General features: G+C 38.8%; 1 protein-coding gene across 2 annotated transcripts in view; it reads left to right on the forward strand.

Moving 5' to 3' along the window:
* Positions 1-19,512, forward strand: part of denr (density-regulated protein) — a 37,874-nt gene extending 18,362 nt beyond the window's left edge. For both annotated transcript variants that reach the window (XM_072587413.1, XM_072587414.1), the window contains exons 5-8: positions 6,554-6,631; positions 11,741-11,857; positions 12,163-12,302; positions 19,229-19,512. In XM_072587413.1, coding sequence (XP_072443514.1) covers positions 6,554-6,631; positions 11,741-11,857; positions 12,163-12,302; positions 19,229-19,273 — 380 coding nt within the window. In that variant the 3' untranslated portion in view covers positions 19,274-19,512. The remainder of the gene's footprint in view (positions 1-6,553; positions 6,632-11,740; positions 11,858-12,162; positions 12,303-19,228) is intronic.
* Positions 19,513-21,611: the final 2,099 nt, after the last annotated feature.

Genomic DNA, 21,611 nt, shown 5'->3' on the forward strand with positions numbered 1-21,611 from the left:
CTTGCATGTTTACCGATTTGCTCCTTCTCTGTTCCACTTACCTGATCAAAGAAAGTTTCTGATAAAGCTACATCAGCTTCCTTATCTGTGCCTTTTGTTCCATCCTGCATTAGCTTGTGCCTCTGTGATCTTGTGATCACGCAATCAGGGAAAATTCCTGGATAAACATTCTCCATGTCTTAAGTTGCGTGCATCTCCACTGGCTTTTCAACTATAGTTGGCAGCACGCACACCAGTGAATCAGCTATATCATTTGCAAAGACAAATTGTATTCCTGGAGGTGAGAGTTTGTCCAGTACTCCTACCACAAATTCTCCACTTCTCTCTGGACTCACTTTACATAATTGAACACTTTTTATGTCACCATGAATTCCTGTTACCTTTTCTGACAATAGTCCCTCAGGAGTGTATATGTCCACATCCTTCAGCATTACAGACTGAGAGGATCCTGTGTCCCTTAATATTGTAACCTCCTTAACTACTACTCCTGGCCTGTCTGAATAAACTTTATCCTTGCATGTATATTTTTTAAGCAGATCTGGCACTTCACTTGTGCTTTTTGTTACTAGTCCAACAAAACTCCCAGGTTTGTCTTGTTTTCCTACATCTGGCTTTCTCCTAGCCCACCAACACTCTGGCTTTGTTTGGCTCACTTTATTACAATGAAAACACCGGAGCTTTTTAATTTCTTTGCCTCAAGGGTTTCTTTTTTACCCTGTGGTAAGTTCTCCTTATGATCTTCACTGAGATCTCCCTTTCCCTTTCCACGTGAGGATTTTTCTTTGCCCCAGTTTCTATACCTCATGGACTGAAATTAATTCTGGAAGCTGAACTGAGTTTTATGGACCAGCTCATAATGATCAGCCACCTCAGCTGCGAACTTTGCTGTTTTAACTCTCTGCTCTTCCACATGAGTTTGCACTACTTCAGGCAGTGAATTTTTGAATGCCTCGAAAATGATTACCTCTCTAAGGGCATCATAGGTTTGCTCGATTTTTAAAAGTCTTATCCATCTATTGAAATTACTCTGTTTGACCCTTTCAAATGCAATGTAGGTTTAACCAGGGTCTGTCCTTAGATTCCTGAAACGTTGTCTATAGGCTTCTGGTACAAGTTCATATGCACTTAAATGGCTTTTTTCACCACCTCATACTCCCCAGATACCTTCTCTGATAGTGATGCGAATCCCTCACTAGCCCTACCTACAAGTTTTGTTTGGATCAACAAAATCCACAGTGCCACTGGCAACTGCATTTGTTTAGACACCTTTTCAAATGAGATGAAAAAGGCTTCCACATCCTTCTCATCAAATTTACACAATGCTTGAACATACTTACAGTTTCTCACTGGGCTTCTGACTGCCAGGGACTTGCTCATCCTCACTCTCTTCCTCACTAGGCCTACCCTCAGCCTTTATCTCCAGCCTTTGATGCTGACTTTCCTTTTTAAGTGTCCGTTTTTGAAGTTCAAACACTCTTTTTCTTTCTGTGCTCTCTTTTTCTCTTTCTTCTGCTACTCTCTCTTTCTCTCTGTTCTGCTTTTATTTGTAACTCAAACTGTTTCATTTCTGCTGTCCTTTCCTTATCTCTTGCCTTTAACCCAAGCTGCTCATGTGCAATTGAATTCTTGCCATCTTTATAGATTCTGATGGTTTCTCCAGCAAGTTTAAATGCTGAGCTACTGCTATAATTAACACTCCTTTCCGCATAGAAGCAGGCAGTTCCAATTCCAGCCTCTCTGCTAATTCCTGAAACCTGGTCTTATTCACTTGTTGCAAAACTTCCAGAGTCACCGCATCCACATCCAGAAAACCTCTGGTGACTGAAAGAGCCATTACTATCCCAAGCTTTGTCTACCCAACCAACCAACACCTGAAATAAAGGCACTAGCACCTACCACAAAGAGCTCCCATTCTGTTATGGACTAGGCCAGACTGCTCAAAACATTCTGAAGCAGGCTGCCTAGACAATAACTTTGCAATTTGGTTTGGTAAGTGTACAGTGAAAATAACGTGGAGTAAGTTAGCTAGGTTGACTAATAGTTTTAAAGCACACAAAAATTTATTCACATTACAAAATGAAACACAAAGAACAAAGTGAAGAATGCCTACAGAACTCCATTTATCCAAACTAGCCTTAATTATGCTGTTCTGAATATACATAACATTCCCAATAAGCAAACTCCCTTGAAAAACCAGTATAAATGGAACACATGCTTGCAGGTTGAAGTTGAAGGGCAGAAAGAGAGAGAGAGAGTTTCCACACAGCTCCCTGTTGAACTCCTCACCAGTTCAGGACTGAACTAAACTGCTCAGCTAGAGAGCTGACCACTCCCTTTCATTATACAGATCACTTCTAAAACATGGCCACTTTGGCCTAAAGTCTCATCTATTTACATATAAACAAAAGGCCTCTCAAAATGCTTTTCATCCCTGATTGGAGCCTGGCCTGGTTTATTACCCCTCTGAAAACAATCAAGGACAGAGTCTCCTTGAGCCAAGAAACGGATTTTAGAAAAAAAAAGGGACTAGCTTTGTGACAACCCTCACCTCGTTTGGTCCATCTTTCTACTGCCATTTGCCTTCCAGAAAAGATCTCTGTAGATTTTCAGATGTGATCAAATAGCAGAAATACTCTCACATTCTTTTCTGGATGTTTTTTAGCTCTTGCAATTTCAATACCTATTTGCTTATTTGAGCTTGCATATTAGCATTCACATTTCAGAGGTCTTTATGCAAACATAGGTATTAGGAGTAGAATAGGCCAATCAGCATCTCGAGCCTGCTCACTCATTCAATAAGATCATGGCTGATTTGATTACTCCACGTTCCTTTCACCTCTTGTTTATCAAGAATCTGTCTCCCTCTTCCTAAAAGAAATTCAGAGTTCTCTTCCATTGCCTTTGAAGGAAGACATCCTTTACATATGTACCCTGTTGCATTCGATCAAGTCACTTCATAATGCTCTAAACCCCAGTTGGTACAGGCATTGTCCTACATTTCATAACACAAACTGTCTATTCCATGCATTAGTGCAGTATGCCTACTCTGAACTGCTTCCAATGCATTTGCATAGTTCCTTAAAAAAGAAGACAAATAGATGTGATCTCACCAATGCCTGTATGCTGAAATATAAATTCCCTTTGTACTGAACAATAACTTTATATTAGCTTTCCTAATCACTTTGTGTACCTGTGATCATATACAAGGACACCTAGATCTCTCTGCATCTGAATTCTGGAGTCTTTTACCTGTTTACCAATTTTTTTTTATTCATCCCATCAAAATGGAAAGTGTCACATTTTCGCATAGTATTCTCCATCTGCCATGTCTTTGCCCTCTCATTTCACCTATCTATATCTCTTTTGCAGCCTCCTTATTTCCACTTCAATACAGCTTTCCTATATATATTTGCATCATTAGCAAGTTTAGCAATCATAACTTCAGCCATTTCATTCAACTGTTTTACTTAAATTGTAAAAAATTGAGGAAATAGCACTAAACTCTGGCTCATTACCTGCTGCAACTTGCCAGCTAGAAAATTACTCAGTTTTGCCTACTTTTTAAAATTCATGGAATGTGGACGTCTCTGGCTGGGCCACCATTAATTGCCCAGATGGAAAGTTAAGAGTCAGTCACATAACTGTGGGTCTGGAATCACATGTAGGCCAGACCAGGTAAGGATGATAGACTTCCTTCACTAAAGGACATTAGTCAATGAGATGGCTTTTTCCAACAATTGGCAATGGTTTCATGGTGATCGTTAGACCCTTAATTCTAGGTTCTTTATTTAATTCAAATTCCACCATCTGTCAGACAAGATTTGAACTAAGCTCTTAAGAACACGAGCTGAGTTTCTGGATTGAAAATCTAGCAATACTGCAAGGCCATTGCCTCCAGCATACTATTTCCTATTAGTCAACCAATCTTTTATCTATGCTAATATGTCAAGCCCTACACCATAAGTTCTTACTTTATCTCAATAAAGTTTGATGTTTATCTCATGCCTCTGGATATCTAAGAACAGTCCCCCTTTATTCACAGCATATTACTTATTCAAAGAACTCCGACAAGTTGGTTAAATATGATTTTCTTTTCACAGCATCATGAAGTTTTTGCCTAATTACTCTACTCTACTCTATTCTTCTAAGTGTCTTGCTACAATGTCTTCCTTATATCAGACGTTAAGCTAATGGGCCTGCAGTTTCTGGCTTTCTGTTTCTCTTCCATTTTGAATGAAAAAGTTATATTCGTTGTTTTTCAATCTAACAGAACCATCTCCAAATCAAGGGAACTTTGGAATAATAAAACTAATGAATCAGCCTCTTTTTGTTTTAAGACACTTAAGATGATCATTAAGTGAAGGTACTTGGCAGTCTGCAGCTCCAATATACATTCCCTCTTATTTTCCCTGTCGCCATATGGACATCCAAGGTCTGTGTGTGGCAGAGACCTCCAGAATCAGAAGCCATTGTGTCTGTACACCAGTTGGTGTTGATGCTGTGTGATCACCTTGATCTGTACCTGAATATTATCTGCTCCATTCAGCTGTTATCTGTGGATTTTGCAAATTAATTCCCCAGACTCTGGTTCTATTGGGCCAATGTTCACCTATTAAAAATATTCATAGATGCTCTTACTATTTGTTTTTAATATTTCTAGCTAGCTTCCTTTTTCTTATTCTTATCCCCCCACCGCATTAATCTTTTAGTCAATTTTTGTGTGATTTATACTCAGTCCAATCTTCTGACCTGCAAAATTATACTTACTTTAAGTTTGATTCTGTCTTTAACTGTTTTAGTTAACCATAGATGGTGAGTCCGCCCCTTGAAATTCTCCTTTCTCATTGAAAATATTTATTCTGTGTATTCTGAAATATCTCCTTGATAAATATCTTTTCTAGTGTGCCTCGATTGACTTATCACTTAACCTAATTTGCCAGTACACTTTGCCGAGCTTGTGCTTTCATGGCCTCATAATTGCCCTTATTTAAATTTAAAATAATCTTTGTCCCTCAAAGTATTTGGAAAATTCAATCATGTTCTGGTGGCTGACACCTAGGAATCTTCAGAGGCCATTCATTAATCATATCTTACCAGGTCTGATACAACCCTGTCTGGTTGGGTCCAGAATGTGCTGTTTAAGAAACTCTCCCAAAAACAGTCAATTAATTCCTTAGCTAAATTACTTTCCTATCTGATTTTCGTCCAGGGTTTATTTAGATTAAAACCTCCTATGATTATCACTGTGCCTTTTTTTTATGCACTTCTGTTATTTTTTCCTTTATACTCCACCTTACTGTGAGGATACTGTTGGCATCTTGCAAGTGACTTCTTTTCTGTATCATTTCTCATTTACCCAAACCACATCCACGTCCTGATTTCTTCAAGTTGAGTCATTCCTGACTATTGTGCTATTATTAACTAACAAAGTCACCCTGCTGTCTTTTTGTGGTTTCCTGTCCTTGTTGTTCTCTACCCTTCAGAATCCATATCTCAAACTAAATTATCCTGTAACTATGTCTCCAAAAGCTATCAGATCATACTTATTTCTAGTTTGCACTCCTCTTAACATTCAAAACAAAAAGATAAACCATGTGCATTCAGATACAGCCTTCAGTTTTGTCTTTTATTCAACAAAAACAACATGCATTCTTGGGTTTTACTCAAACTGCATCATAGTAATCAAAAGAAATTGTTGATTTTCTGTCCATTTTCAATTTCTTTGTCCCCGTAATGAGGGTCCATATTTTCATTTGTGCACTTTATACAACATTCATCAGATTACCCTTTATATTCAATATATACTTTTCAAAAAAGTAATTTTCATCCAGTCAAGCCACATCTGATTTTTTTTTCTGATAATGTTGACATTTTGGCTATTCTAGTTTAACCCATGCTTTAAAGGAAATGTTTGTAATCAACATGCTGGACATGTTATTACACACTGGGTGGAATGAGGTTTGAACCTGGACTTACTGGCCTGAAAGTATTGGTACCACCACTGCTACAAAAGACCCAACTCACTCAATTCAGTGTGCAGTAGGTTAATCGTATGTTGTCATTCTTGGAGTTTACAGACAACAGAGCCAAGACAATTGTCCTAGGAATTTCCCAGTTGTTCTTTTTCACTTTTTAAATTTTATCATAACATTTGCTATACTCTAGTTTTCTACCATAATTCACACTTACAACAAACACCTTTTCCCCTCAATTTACTCGGCATTGTAAGATTCGTAATATTTTTGCCACAGTAACCTTTGCAACAAAGGTGCGTTTTAAATCTAACTAGAATAGTTGTCTTCCAATACTTCAAAAGTGCTGACAGTTCGATCTTAACCTTCCCTGATGAAAATACTATTTTACATTGGTTTTTATCAACATCCTTGCATGTGCTCTCTTGGCCAGTGAGATTATGCTTGAACGTGTGGATCAGAAAACCAGGGGCTTTTACCTGAAATGGTTTTAGGTTTGTATCTGTTTTCTTCAAGGTTAGCAGTTAGTTTTCATTTTAAATGGAATTTCACCAAGTAGTGCAATTTTTTTTTAAAAATAGATCAAAGCCCACAACAAGATGCAGGAGGGGGGGAACCACCAGTAGGAGAGGAAGAAGAAAAGAAGAAACAGCGACGAGGTTACTATGTCTTTATTTTAAATATTTGTAGAATTGTTTGGTAATACAGACCTGCAAAAGGCACTTTAAGATTTTTGTCTTTCATTCATCAAGACAATTTACAAGAAATACCAATCTAAAGAAGAACACGATTATTTTATAATGTATGAGAAGAGAATGCTGATTGGACTCCAATTGGTTGAGTCATTGCCTTGGATAATGCAACAGTTGAATGATGTCAGGCAGCTAACTGCCAAATTTTGTGTAAATTGTGTAAATTGTGTTTGACACTGATTAGTTAAGACATTAACTGAGAAGTAACCAGAGATTTTGTTGTTTGGCAAGGCTCTGCATGGTAGACTGGTTAATAAAGTTAGATCATGCGAGATTTGGGGTGAGCTTGCCAACTGGATACAAAAGTGGCTTGATGGTAGGAGACAGAGGGGAATAGTGGAAGATTGTTTTTCAGACTGAAGGCCTGTGACCAGCAGTCTTTGCAGGGATCAATGATGGGTCTACTGTTGTTTGTCATTTATATAAAAGATTTGGATGAGAATTTAGGAAGCATGGTTAGTAAGTTTACAGATGACATCAAAATTGATGGTATAGTGGACAGTGAGATTACAAAGGGGCCTTGATAAATGGGCCAGTGGGCCAAGAAGTAGCAGATAGAGTATAATTTGGATAAATATATGTTGTTTCATTTTAGTAAAACAAACAAAGGCAGGACTTATACAGTTAATGATAAGGCTAATGTTGAACAGAGACCTAGGGATTCAGGTACATAGTTCTTTGAAAGTTGTGTCATGGATAGACAGAGTAGTAAAGAAGGTGTTTGGCACATTTGCCTTTGTTGCTTAGCAATTTGAATACAGGAGTTAGGACGTTCTGTTGTGGTTGTACAGGGCGTTAGTAAGGCCACTTTTTGAGTACTGTGTACAGTTCTACTCACCTGGTAAGGATATTATTAAATCAGAGAGCGTTCAGGAAAGATTTACAAGGATCTTACTGGGATTGGAGTAATAAGGAGAAGTTGGGATTTTTCTCACTGGAGTATAGGAGGTTGAGGGGTGACCTTTATTGAGGTTTATAAAATCATGAGGGACATAAATAAGGTGAAAAGCAAAGGTCTTTTCCCTAGGGTGGCGAAGTTCAAAACAAGAGGACCTATTTTTAAGATGAGAGGAGAAAGATTTAAAAGGAATCTGAGGGGCAACTTTTTCATATGAAGGATGGTTTTGGAATGAACTGCCAGAGGAAGTGCTGGATGAAGGTACAGTTACAACAGATACACGAATAGGAAAGGTTTCGAGGAATATGAGCCAAATGCAGGCAAATGGGAGTAGTTTAGATTGGGAAACCTGGTCAGCATGGTTGAGTTGGACTGAAGGGTCTGTTTCCATGCTGTATGACTCAATGTCTCTCAATGACGTTTCTTCTGTTGAAGATAGTTTTGTGATGTGCCTTTTGATATCTGCCAGTCTTTGGAATGTATAGCCTCCATACCTAGCATCGCACTAGAACTGGAATTGTTATACCACTTTATTCATTTGTGTTTGGATCGATTGTATTTTTACCTTGACAGCAACATCCTGTTATTGATGGAAAATGCTTGTTTTGTACTTCATGGTATCAGCATGAAATATCTAGCGTCACCTGTTGCTCAAGCTAGTGGTAAGCTCTACAATTATCCTGTTATGCTCAGAAAGTGCCCAGCCTACCTCCAAAGACTCTGTAAGATATCTTTAAAAGTCTGAGCTACTATGCATTAGCTACGCAAGTGGTTTCACCGCTAATAGGATTTTGCCATTAAGCCAAAAAGACAGTCTGCACATCACACATGTAATATGATGTATGAATTTCAGAGTCATTGTGATGCTAGGTATGTAGGTTATATGTCCCAAAGACTGGCAAGCTGTATCAAACAGCATACCCCTTTGGCTAATTGCAACAAGCACAGTATTTATTACCCAACTAGCACATGCTTGCAAAACACTCCACACTATGTTCAACATTTGAGGCGATTCAGTAATTGAACAATATTTACTAAATAATCCTGGCTGTGCTGAGAATTATGCTGGCAATCCTTTTAGGATCATCAGTCAGACTTGCAATAAAGCACACTCCAATTCAGAAAGCTACATGTATTAACACAAAGAATCCAGTTCTTTGCGGATAGAAAGAACTTGTACACAAGGCTCTTGTTCTCTGGTTCATTTCTGAGGGCAACACATCTACCAGTCAGAATCCATTTGTAATTGTGGAGTCTAATTGGCACACTCCCCTAATTGTGTATAAATATTGGTTTCCCTTTAAATTGGTATTTCTAGCAAATTGTCCTGATGAGTGCAAGATGAAAAGCTTCAACAAAATGTATTTTATTTTCCGCCATACTTGTATTTCCATAATTTAACAGTTAACTGGATTTCTGGGAACACGTTTGAATCAACACTCCATCCTCATTAGTCATAGAAGCTGATTTTAAACAAAATGTGCTTGCCTTTTAAGCATTTCTATAAATCTAAAATCACCAAGTACCTGTCACATTAGCTTGGATTTGTGAAAAGTATGTGACACTAAGTATTAGCAATAAGAGACATATAATGGTTGTTGAGTGACAGGAAACTTGTAAGACCAGTTCTGTGCGTGCTGGTATAGAAGATCATTTTCTAAATTCATCAGTAATTTGAAATATCTACTGAATTTAATTGCAATCATTCACTCAAAAACATTTAACTCTTTTTAACTATGTTCCTCCATGTTTATATATGAACACCTTCAATTTCATCCTATTAAAAACTTTTACTGTTTCCAAATACCCTGTGGTTCTATTCTTGTTTCCAGGCTTGTTTCATTTCTTCCTCACTTTGGTCGCACAGACCTAACTGAACAACCCTAGTGTATCAGAGAGGATCTAAGAGATTTGGCAATTAGGAAACAGCCATTAATTTGTGCAAATATTATTAACTGGCTGGTTATTTACAAAATAAACAGTTTGCCATAGAATTAAAAACGACCCATTTCTGCAGCTGCTTTGGTTTCCTGTGAGATAGCACTGCAATTATGGTAACCATTAGAAGACTGCAGTACTTGTCTGCAAAACAAAACTTGTGAAGAGAACAATTCTGAAGGAAACATTCTAGATTTCCGTACACTTGTTTTCCTGGAAGTGTTGACACCTTGCTGAGATACACTTCCTAAATGACATTAATTCATAAGGGAGCCTAAGTAGTGAATATTGACTGCTCAAGATTGCCATTAAAGTCCACCTATTACTGCTATCACACTTAAATGTTTCGACAGAATTGTAAACAACAGTGAGAAGTCTTCACTAATTTCACTCCTGCCTTCCAAAGTCACTAGTTCTGGTACCGTTTCCTGACTTAATAAGCAAACTTACTGTGGGCCTTCTTGCATTTACTTAATTGGATAAACGTGCTTAGGCATAACTGATTCATTCAAATAAGTGTCAAGAACTTATTTATTCTCGTTTATTTTGTTACAAAATACAGTGAAAAATGTTGTACAATGTTGCCAGTCTCTGGCACCATCTTAAAACACAAAAATAAACCAAAACAAAGAACATGGCACAGTGGCTCAAATGGGGTAGCCCGGTGGCTCATTTGAGGTGGCTCAGTGGTTAGCATTGCTGTCTCACAGGCCCAGGGACCCAGGTTCGATTCCAGCCTCGGGCGACTGTCTGTGTGGAGTTTGTGCATTCTCCCCGTTTGTGTGGGTTTCCTCTGGGTGTTCCAATTTCCTCCCATATTCCAAAGATGAGTAGGTTAGGTGGATTGGCCATGGAAAATGCAGGGTTACAGAGTTGGCCTGTGTGGGATTGGTCTGTGTGGAATATTTGGAAGGTCATTGTGGACTTGATGGGCTGAATGGCTTGCTTCTACATTTTAGGAATTCTACAAAAACACAAGGACAGAAAAATAAACAGATAGTGTTTAACTTTACAGTCCTTATTACATGCTGTGCCATGGGCTTGGGGGCCAGCCATGGGTTCCCTTTGCTGTGTTGCTGCTGTTGGAACAGACCACTCTTTGAAGCCATCTCACTTCCACTGAGATCCTTGCTGGACGTTGCCACTGACACCAGGTACCGCTGCAGCCCAAACACTGGCTACTTTGGTCAATAGTTTAGAAATTACAATGCACGGCTAAATAACAGGTCTACATATAAGTCTTGTTGTCACCCATTTTGGGGCTCCACAACAACCCTGCACAATGAATTGCTTTTACAGCTCTACTTAGGGTGTCATACTTTTTTTTTAGTTTTAGATTACTTACAGTGTGGAAACAGGCCCTTCGGCCCAACAAGTCCACACCGCCCCGCCGAAGCGCAACCCACCCATACCCCTACATCTACCCCTTACCTAACACTACGGGCAATTTAGCATGGCCAATTCACCTGACTTGCACATCTTTGGACTGTGGGAGGAAACCGGAGCACCCGGAGGAAACCCACGCAGACACGGGGAGAATGTGCAAACTCCACACAGTCAGTTGCCTGAGGCGGGAATTGAACCCAGGTCTCTGGCGCTGTGAGGCAGCAGTGCTAACCACTGTGCTACCGTGTAGTTAATACTCTTAGTTAATATATGATGACCACAATTTAGGTCTCACATAATGGTAGTAACAAGTAATATAACTTAAAATGTCAAATGAAGATCGAGAAAATACTTTCATGTTCAGTGATTACTTCAAATTTAGTTATGAATTTGGACATGAGATCAGCATGGACAAACACATTACAAGTATTAAAATTTCCCTCTCAGTAACCGTTATATGTCTGTCACTGCTATTACTTAGTATCACATACTTTGACAAATCTAAGCTACTATGTCAGTTACTTGGTGAATTTAGCTTTGTAGAAAAGCTTATAAGACAAATGCATCTCAAACAGTAGAAAGTGAGGACTGCAGATGCTGGAGATCAGCATCTGAGGAGCAGGAGAGTCGACATTTTGAGCATAAGCCCTTCATCAGGAATGCATCTCAAATGTATGTCAGATTTGCTTTGCACACTTGTTAAATTACTATGTGTGATCTGTTCATTATAAACCAAGTGTAGCCTGAGGAATTACCTTCTGTTTTGCTAAATAAGTTCCTTTTTGTTCATTTAGGTGGCCGAGGCATAATTAAACAAAAAAAGAAGACAGCACCGCAAAAGGTTACAATAGCTAAAATTCCAAGAGCAAAAAAGAAATATGTAACTAGAGTATGTGGCCTTGCAACTTTTGGCAAGTATTTACTGGTTTTTTTTAATTGTCCTCTTAATTTTTCTTGCATTATGGAGAGTGTGAAAAATTTGGATTGGGAGACATTCCATAGGTCCAATTGTTTTCTATTTATTGTAGTTTGTTGCTCCCCGATCTCGGCATGAGTGAATCATCTTGTAACTATTTAATGTGAAGCAGACAAACTGACTCAGCTAAATTACATTACTAGATAAAATGGGTAACCTTCATCCTTACATTGTTGTTCTGAATCTGGAACACAAATTTGGTTGATGCCATTATTGGTGGATCTCCTTTTGTATTAACAGAGATCGAGCTAAAAGAAGCACAGAGATTCTTTGCTCAGAAGTTCTCCTGTGGAGCATCAGTTACAGGAGAAGATGAAATCACGATTCAGGGTGATGTCACAGATGATATTATGGATGTTATTCAAGAAAAATGGCCAGAGGTAAGACTAAAAGACCAGTTTGTTAGTGAGTTTTGAGAAGATTTGTAGCTCAGGTTGAGGTTCTGGATGTAAGTTTGCTCGCTGAGCTGGAAGATTCATTTTCAGGCATTTCATCACCATGATATGGTGACGGAACAACTGAAAACGAACCTTCCAGCTCAGTGAGCAAACTTCCATCCTGACCAGTTTGTCTTTTGACTACTGTAATTAACACTTGTAATTTCCAACCTTGTACAGTAGAATGTGTGAGGTGCAGAAAAATTTCTGCATGCGTCATTCAGGGTACAACTTTGCCGACTATTATTCAGAATCAGTGTGCTTTTGTATATGACTTTAAGCAGAAGATTGAAAAATAGTATAGAGAATTTCAAATTGAAAGAACAATTGGCTCTTTACTTTTACATTAGAGAATAAAACTTACTGAAAAGACTAAGCCCAATAAAAGCAGTACATACAATAGTTTTTGGTTTATTTTGAATAGTAATTGTTAATTATTTACAAAATGTATAGATTTTTGTCAGTCCAAATTTTTATTTTATTTTCTTTGACAATGAAAAGTTGGAAAATGAATTTTCTTATTTCAAGGAAACTATTTTCAATTTTGAGCTAGATACTCTGAAGTGAAAACTGAGAAAGATGTAATTGTCAAAATCCTGAAGGTTAGCCTAATTAATTGACCAATGCAATTATACCATATGGCCTTAATAACATATGTAATTGTACAAAAGTAGAATTCCACCAGTGCTGAAAATCTGAAATAAAAATAGAAAATGCTAGGAATATTCAGATCTGGCATCTGAGACCTTGCATCGAAATTGCTAAAAGTTAGCTGAGAAAAATGAAACCAGATGGAAAGTCAAAGAGCAGTGACATGGTGTTTCATGCTCCATAATTACCGCTAGCCCTGACTATTTTCTACATTTTAAACATACTTCTTTCAGAAGTAGAGACAATATATAATTGAAAGACAATATTACAGACACTGGAGATCTCATAGTTGGTGGAGAAACTGAGAGAAGGACATAGAGTCCTCAGGGTTGCAGGATGGAGGAAAGTGTGGTCATGGGAGCTGATGGTCATTGCACTTATAGTAGATATTAGTTCACAGTTGATCCCAGAGATAGTAGTTGAGGAATTGAAGAGAATATTTAGAGCCTGACTGTGTGAAGGTGAGGGAAGAATGGAAATTGGAAGCGAGGTTGATAAAACTTTCTAGTCTACGTAGAGAATAAGACATTCCACTGATTCACAGTTATCAATATACTGGGGTAGTGGGAAGGAAGGAGGGAATGATCCATGGAAAAGCATGCATTGCTAGGCTCTATTTGTGTTTGATGGTGACTCCTTATTGGAAAGAACTGAAGGGTCAAAGGAGAAAGCACTTAAAAGATTCAGCCGGGCAGAGGACGCTGTTGGGAAATGGCTGGGCCTGTGTTCAAGTAAATGGTAGGAGGCCTGAAGACTGCCCTAATGAAGGATAACGTTGTGCAGGGATGATCTCCAGAGGAGATGCAGTCAGCACAAGTCTGTAAAATAATTGACTTGATATTTTGTGGAGTTATGACCTAGAGGAAGGTGAGAAAAAGTGTTGGAGAGAGACTGGTCAGGCAATGATCTATTCACTCTTATTCATGATTTAAATAATAATATCTGGTTTGGATCTAATAAAACCCTGCCATTTCAGAAGGACTTGGAGATGCTAGTATTAGACTGGGGTGGACAAAGTTAAAAATCACACAACACGAGGTAAAACTCAACTGATTTATTTGGAAGCACTAGCTTTCGGAGCACCACCCTTCAGGTGGTTGTGGGGAATAAGGTCACGAACACAGAATTTATTAACCAAACGAGTTCAATGTCATGTGATTAAACAATTTTAAATTAAATCTTTCATCTTTTAGAATGGAATATGCTGGTTTCTGTTCTATCATATGTAAATCCCAGAATTTATTTTAAAGTACATTCTCAAGATAGTTAGCTTTTCTAGCAATAGATGTGAAGTCTGTCTGTGTCCAATGTTGAGTCAGCCTGACAAGCCATCTGCATAATTTTACAGTTTTACATGGATTCATGCAGTTTTTGAGCAAAATAAAATGTAATTCTGCAAAAACAAATTCCCCCCATAAACTTGTATGCATGTGTATAGGAGCTGTTAAGTTCTTTTACTTTTGAGATTCTTAGAGACCTGATGCAGCTGCAAACATCAACTTCTGTGCACAAGCAAATTTTATTAAGCACAGTACAGTATAAGCTTTGGAGAAACCTTTAACACACCTCGCAGGGCTTATAGGGTCATGGACAAAGGAAACAAAAATCTTATACAAAAATCTCTACATCACGGTTGGTACTACCCACAAGGCAAACCCCAGGCAGCTCCCCCATTGTCACATGTCAATCAAGACACAGTGCAATGACCACCCCACCTCCAGAAACTATATAATGCAAATCATCCCTTAATGGTCAAGTCTGTTGCAAATTGTTTTTTGTAACTACAGGGAAGTAGTCAAGTTCCAACTATAATGTTCTTATTGATTTCTGGATGAAAATGTAAGTCATCCCTGAATGGCGAGGAAATAACCATGTAAACCTCCCACATTCCACCTATAAGACACAGTCACACCACCCTACCCCTGGACTATTCAATTTCTTGCAGGTCTGTAGAACAAATTAGTTCTTTAATATCTCATTCCCTCCTTTTATCATTCCATGATAACCATTCCATGATAGATCGGGGATGAGAAAGGCACGACCAATTTATTCATAAGAATCTTACAGCCATTACTTAAGCAAGTTATTGACACACAACATACAATGATTATAGCAACAAAAATTACTAGTCCGTGCAATAGATAGGATCCTTCCACATGGAAAAAAATTCACCAGGAAAGTTTTTAAATCCACAGTCCTTAGTGACCACTCCACACCCTCCAAGTTGAGAGGTAACAAGCCAGTTATCCAAAATCTCCGTCATTAAAGTCTACCTGAAAACAAAATTCAGTCTGTCCTTGCACATCACTCCACAGAGAAATCTGAATTCTCGGATAAGGGCCATTAAATACTTAACAAAACTGACGAGACTTCCATCCTTCCGGAGAAGCTTCAGATGGAGGATACCAGCACATCTGAGCGTAAAGTGCAGCAGCTGCAGCAGCAGGCTGGGTGGATGCAGCATTCTTTGCTGCTTCTCCTGCTCTGCTGTCAAATGAAACAAAGCCAACTGGCTGTTGTGATGTTAGCTTGATCAGTGAACCATCATATCCTTTAAATGATTGAAAGATAAGGTAAAGCTCATGTGGTTTAATGTCCATAGGAAGGCCACTGACAAAAAGTGATACCGCCCTCCTCTTCACTGTTAGCTTCTTCACTTTTTGTGCTCATGACTGGGAAGCTGATTGAATCTAAATCTGTTGGATCAGGTTGTGGAGGAGCGGGTGGTGGGCCAAATGCGTGTTTTACCTGTGAATGGAGAAACTCTAGAGACGATGTTAGCTGCTGAAAGTATTTTTTGCATTTCCTGTCTTATTCCTTCCTTGCCAAGGTGGGTATCAGTATGAAGACAGTCACACATTTAACCACACTGAATTGTGTTCGCCTATTTCAACATTCTCAGTTGTCTTGAAGTCTGTTACTCTGTTCACTCTTTATGACATTATCAAGTTTTATATAATCCATAAGCTTCTAAATTGTACTGCCTAAACAATTCAGTCAATTATAAACAACAATCAGTGGTCCCAAATCAAACCCTCGAGTACCTCATTCAGATTATTCAAAAATTATTTTCCTTTAACAAATTGCTACTTGGCTAGTGTGAAAGCTGTCAGGAAAAGTACTTCAAAAATCTGGAACACTAAGAAAACAACAAAATATTTCCTGTGCTTAAGCCATTGAAGAGGCAGTTTCAGTTCAGATCTAAATCTCGAATATTCGTAGGAAACAAATGCAGAGTATATTATGTTCTTCAAATGAAACTTTCCAAGTAAAACAGTCGCAACTTTGGTAGAGATCAACATTCTTTGAATTTGCAATATGAAGGAGGCCAATGAAGTCTAAACAATAGTTGAAAGAACTTAAACAGCTCCGCCTCAAGTTCTAAAACTCTCTAAAATCTTAACAAAACATCAAACTTAAAATGCGTTCTTCTTTTTATGAACACTTTGCATTAAAAACACAGCTGCAAAGATATAGTACAGTATTTGCATCCATAACATGGACATTATGTTTTTGAATAAGGCATTGTAGAATTTCAAACAAATCAGGGGCTCAAGGTCCTCAATTAACTTGTTTTAAGGTTACAAGTTTGGTAATTTTAAAAAGGGCATAATGTACAATATTAATGTAAAAATAAAATCTGTCCTATTACATAGCCCACAAACACATTGAATTGAGATCCTGAGTCAAAGAAGACAAAAAACAGTTACTGAAAAGGATTTTCTGAACTAGTATTTTATCAAACCAAACTATTTAAATATCAAATACTCTCAGCAGCACAACTTACATTGAACCGCCCCCCCCCCCCCCCCCCAAAGAAACTGGACCAACTACCGCCACGCCACGCCACTCCACCCCACCTGATGAGGCTGCGACGGAAAGAAAGACCAGCCATACCCTCCTCCCACAAAAAAAGAAAAGCCTCTGAGCAGACCGCAGTCTGTGCTATGCCACGCCACTCCCCTCCCCCAGAACAAAGACTTGCCGAGTCGAATCCACAGTCCAGAAACTGAGACTCCCACAACAAAAACCCAGACAAACCTTCCTTGGCAGTAAATGCACTTCACTATTGGGATCAGAGTGGACTAGCTCCACATTCTCCCCCTTTTCCCAGTGATGCTATGTGGCCCTAAACGTACCCCTAAGGGGAGGTGTGGGGGACAAGGGCAATAACTTTAAGTACCACCAAATTCTAACCTTTTTTTTCCTGTTCTAGAGCCTTGAGCCTTGTGACTGTAAGAGGAACTTTAAGCTCTTTTTTTCCGAGAGGACTTTAACCCTTTTTTCACTTTATTTCTCACAGGGACTCGAACCCCTTTTTTTAATTTTACTCTATATGTCTGGGGATTCTAACCCTGATTTAATCGTGGTTTGCACAAAGTGACTCATTAGTGTGCGAGTTACCTCAAAGATTCTGTCACCATTGAGTCCCAGGAGACAAGGGGTCGACTGCTTGTTAAGTTTAGAGAGAGAGATCAAGATGAAGCTTATCCTGTAAGCCCGTCTGTCCCACGCAACCAACACTCAGACGATCGCTTATTCAGTCCACCGGCTGTGCTTTTCCAGCACCACACTCTCGAATCTGATCTCCAGTATCTGCGGTCCTCACTTTCTCCAAGAGGTCCCGTCAGTCTGACTCAACATTGGGACGCAGACAGACTTCACACCAATTGTTAGAAAAGCTGAGCTATCTCGAGAATGTAATTTAAACGAACAGAAACCAGCATGTGCTCCAAGAGCTAGTGCTTCCAAATAAACCTGTTGGACCATAACCTGGGTGTTGTGAGTTCAGAAGGAGAGAGGTTAAAATGAATGAGGGGTGCAGTGAAATTAATATGTTGTGCAGACTGTTCCCAGTGAAAAGATCAAAGAGGCCATGTGAAATGTCCAGATTGGGGGAAATAACATATTCTGCAGAGGGTAGAAAAGGGCAAGGCTTAGATGTCTGGGCACGGCATAAAGGCTGAATCTTTATTGTGCCAGGTCAAAATTGAGGTGAGGTGATGTTTGAATGAAATTGAGGTTGTCCTGAAATGCAAGTAGTACTACAAAAAGCCGGTTGGTATAAGGTTTGAAAGTGATTTGTTATCTTCTGTCATCAAACTTGCAGTCAGCCCTAGCAACTCCTTCATCAACTGAGTTGTCATTTTATTTAAAAAATTTGCATGTGAGTGTAAGAGGTATGGTTAGTAAATTTGCTGATGACACCAAAATAGGTGGTGTAGTGGACAGCAAAGAAGGTTATCTCAGTACAATGGGACCTTGATCAGATGGTTCAAAGGGCAGACAGAGTGGCAGATGGAGTTTAATTTAGATTAAATGTGAGGTGTTGCATTTTAGAAAGGCAAACTGGGCCGGACATATACACTTAAGCTTAAGGCCCTGGAGAGTGTTGCTGAACAAAGGAGACCTTGGGGTTCAGATTCACGGGTAGACAGAGTAGTGAAGAAGGCATTTGATTTACTTGCCTTTATTGGTCAGTGTCTTAAGTATAGGAATTGGGATGTCATATTGTGGATGTACAGGACATTGGTTAGGCCACATTTGAAATACTGCATTCAGTTCTGGTTTCCCTGTATAGGAAAGATGCTGTGAAACTTAGTTTCAAAAAAAAATTTACAAGGTTGTTGTCAAGGTTGGAGTGTTTGAGCTATAGGGAGAGGCTGCATCGTTTGGGGTGTTTTCTCTGGAGCATCAGAGTCTGAGGGTGACCTTTATTAAAGTTTATAAAATCGTGAGGGGCATGTACAGAGTGAATAGACAAGGTCTTTTCCCTGGGGTAGGGGAGTCCAAAACTAGAGGGTATGGGCTTAAGATGAGAGGCGAAATATTTAAAATGGGCAACTTTTTCAAGCAGAGGATAGTGCATGTATGGAATGAGCTGTCAGAGGAGATGGTGGAAGCTGGTATAATTAAAGCATTTAAAAGGCATTTGGATGGATACATGAGTAGGACGGGTTTAAAGGGATATGGGCCAAATGCTGGCAAATGGGACGAGTTTAGTTTGGGGAAACTCGATCGGCATGGATGAGTTGGAGCAAAGGCTTTGTTTCTGTGCTGTATATCTCAATGATTCTAAGTGTATAGCACTGATTAAAGCTGGCAGAACATTTTGTTTCATGGTTATTTGGCTTCTCTGCATAATGTAAGACTGAGTGCAAAGCTGTTACTTCATACTTTAAGTGGCTTCAGTTTATTACTGTAGATTATTCTTACAGGTGGATGATGACTCCATTGAAGATCTTGGCGAAGTGAAGAAGTGACCTAGTAGACTGCACTTTTATTGTTCAATTCAACTGGCAAAGTAAATTTAGCCAAACAATAAAAAGGCTTTTTATTACAGACAACCTCTTGAGTCAACATCCTCAATGGATTTGAGACTATTTTCTTGTACTTTGGTTGCCAAAGCTCCTGTGAAATTTCTGGATTATGTTTTAAAAAAAACATTCTGTGCACTAAAGAGATCCCTAGTTTAATAAAATATCTGTTTTGATTGCTTGTGGATCATTATATTTGTGATTTGTTTTTACTTGAGTTTTATATGCAACACATTGTTCTGTAATACATATCAGCCAGCACAAGGATGTGAATCTTATTCATACATGGAATAGCAATAAATAAGGATGCTTTAACTCTTTTAATAGAATTCTTGTCCTGTGGGAGTTTAATAACTCTTTCACTGAGAAGCACTCATAAAAGAGTGAAATTAATTAATGCAATGAAAATCTTGAACTGTTAAACAAGCAGCTAATGATTGACACTGAGTGCAAGGCAAAAACCTGTTAGTTTTTGATAATTGGCAGAAGGAACATGATTCTCATCAGAATCAATGACTGAGACTAAAAAGAATATTCAATTTCTGTGAGTATCACAAAAATGATTTACTGCCAGAGATGCAAGAGACCTTTGAAATAGACAAAAAGCAACTGAGAGGAGGTAGCCGTAGCCATCAATGCCTCACCCATGGAGTTTTCAGAATAAGGTGCATTGCTTCACCATCAGTGTTGAGTTTGTATGCTGCTCTCTTTTGCACTCTATAGAATCACTTATCCAGTGACTCTGTAATCAGATGAAAGTGGCAAAAAGCCAGATGAAATCACAAGCCAAATTGGGAGGAATAAAATTCAGATCATCTGTCTCATTTAGGCAATCAATAGTTCAGGAGATTGCTTTAGTAATGATAATACCTTGCAGTACTTAGCTTTTAAGCAAAGATTTGATGAGCAATGACATGATTTCTGCCCCAGCCCAAAAGTAGGTCCTGCATTCTCTTTAAAGAATTTAGTGAATCAGTGTCAATTATGAGATCAGACAGTCTTTTCCAGCAATCTATTCTATGGAAGAAAACACCTGAATTTTAGTCCAAATCTTAACTTGTAAAAGGCAAGGTAGAGAGTTCTGGTGTTCCTTAATATATTGAAACAAACTGTCAACTCAAAGAAAGCCTTTCTTTAACTCCTTGTAAATCACAATTAAATCAGTCCTCTGTGGATGTTTTTTATGTAGGTTCCCCTGCTGTTTTAGCTTATCTCAGTAGTTTTGATGTTGGAAACGAGTCATTGTCTTCTACACTATTTCCAAATACTTCATGGGCTCAGTTCCTGGCAATAATGGTATCCTTACTTACAATGCCCATCTCACATGAAGGAAAAAATTAGATACATGAACATAGGAGATATGGTTAGTAAGTTTGCAGATGACACCAAAATTGGAAGTGTATTGGACAGCAGAGAAGGTTACCCTCAGAGTATGACAGGACCTTGATCATGTGGGCCAATGGGCTGAGGAATGGCAGATGGAGTTAAATGTAGACAAATATGAGGTGTTGAAGTTTGGAAAGGCAATTCAGGCAGGACTTATACACTTAATGGTGAGGTCCTTGGGAGTGATGCTGAACAAAGAGACCTTAGAGTGTAGGTTCATAGTTCCATGAAAGCAGAGTCCCAGGTCAACAGGATAGTGAAGAGGACATTTGGTATGCTTGCTTTTATCGGTCAGTGTGTTGATTGTAGGAATTCGGAGATCATGTTGCAGCTGTCAGGCCATTTGTTAGGTCACTTTTGGAATATTGCGTGCAATTCTGGTCTCCCTGCTATAGGAAGAATGTTGTGAAACTTGAAACAGTTCAGAAAAGATTTATAAGGATGTTGCCAGGGTTAGAGCTTGAGAGAGAGGCTGAACAGGCTGGGGCTTTTCTCCTTGGAGTGTTGGAGGTGGAGAGGTGACCTTGTAGAAGTTTATAAAATCATGAGGGGCATGGATAGGCTAAATCGACAAGATCTTCCTCATGATGGGGGAATCCAAAACTAAAGGACGTAGGTTTAAGGTGTGAGGAGAAAGATTTAAAAAGGACTTAAAGGGCAACATTTTCATGCAGAGGGCAGTGCATGTATGAAATGTGCTGCCAGAGCAGATGATGGAAGCTGGTATAATTATAGCATTTGAAAGGCATCTGGATGGGTACCTGATTAGGAAGGGTTTAAAGGGATAGGCGCCAAATGGGACTAGATTAATTTTGGATATTTGTTTGGCATGGACGCGTTGGGCCAAAGTATCTGTTTCCATGCTGTGCAGCTCTATGAATCTAAATACACCCAACAC

Source organism: Chiloscyllium punctatum, chromosome 17 (assembly GCF_047496795.1).
Source record: "Chiloscyllium punctatum isolate Juve2018m chromosome 17, sChiPun1.3, whole genome shotgun sequence".
NCBI classification, from domain to species: Eukaryota; Metazoa; Chordata; class Chondrichthyes; order Orectolobiformes; family Hemiscylliidae; genus Chiloscyllium; species Chiloscyllium punctatum.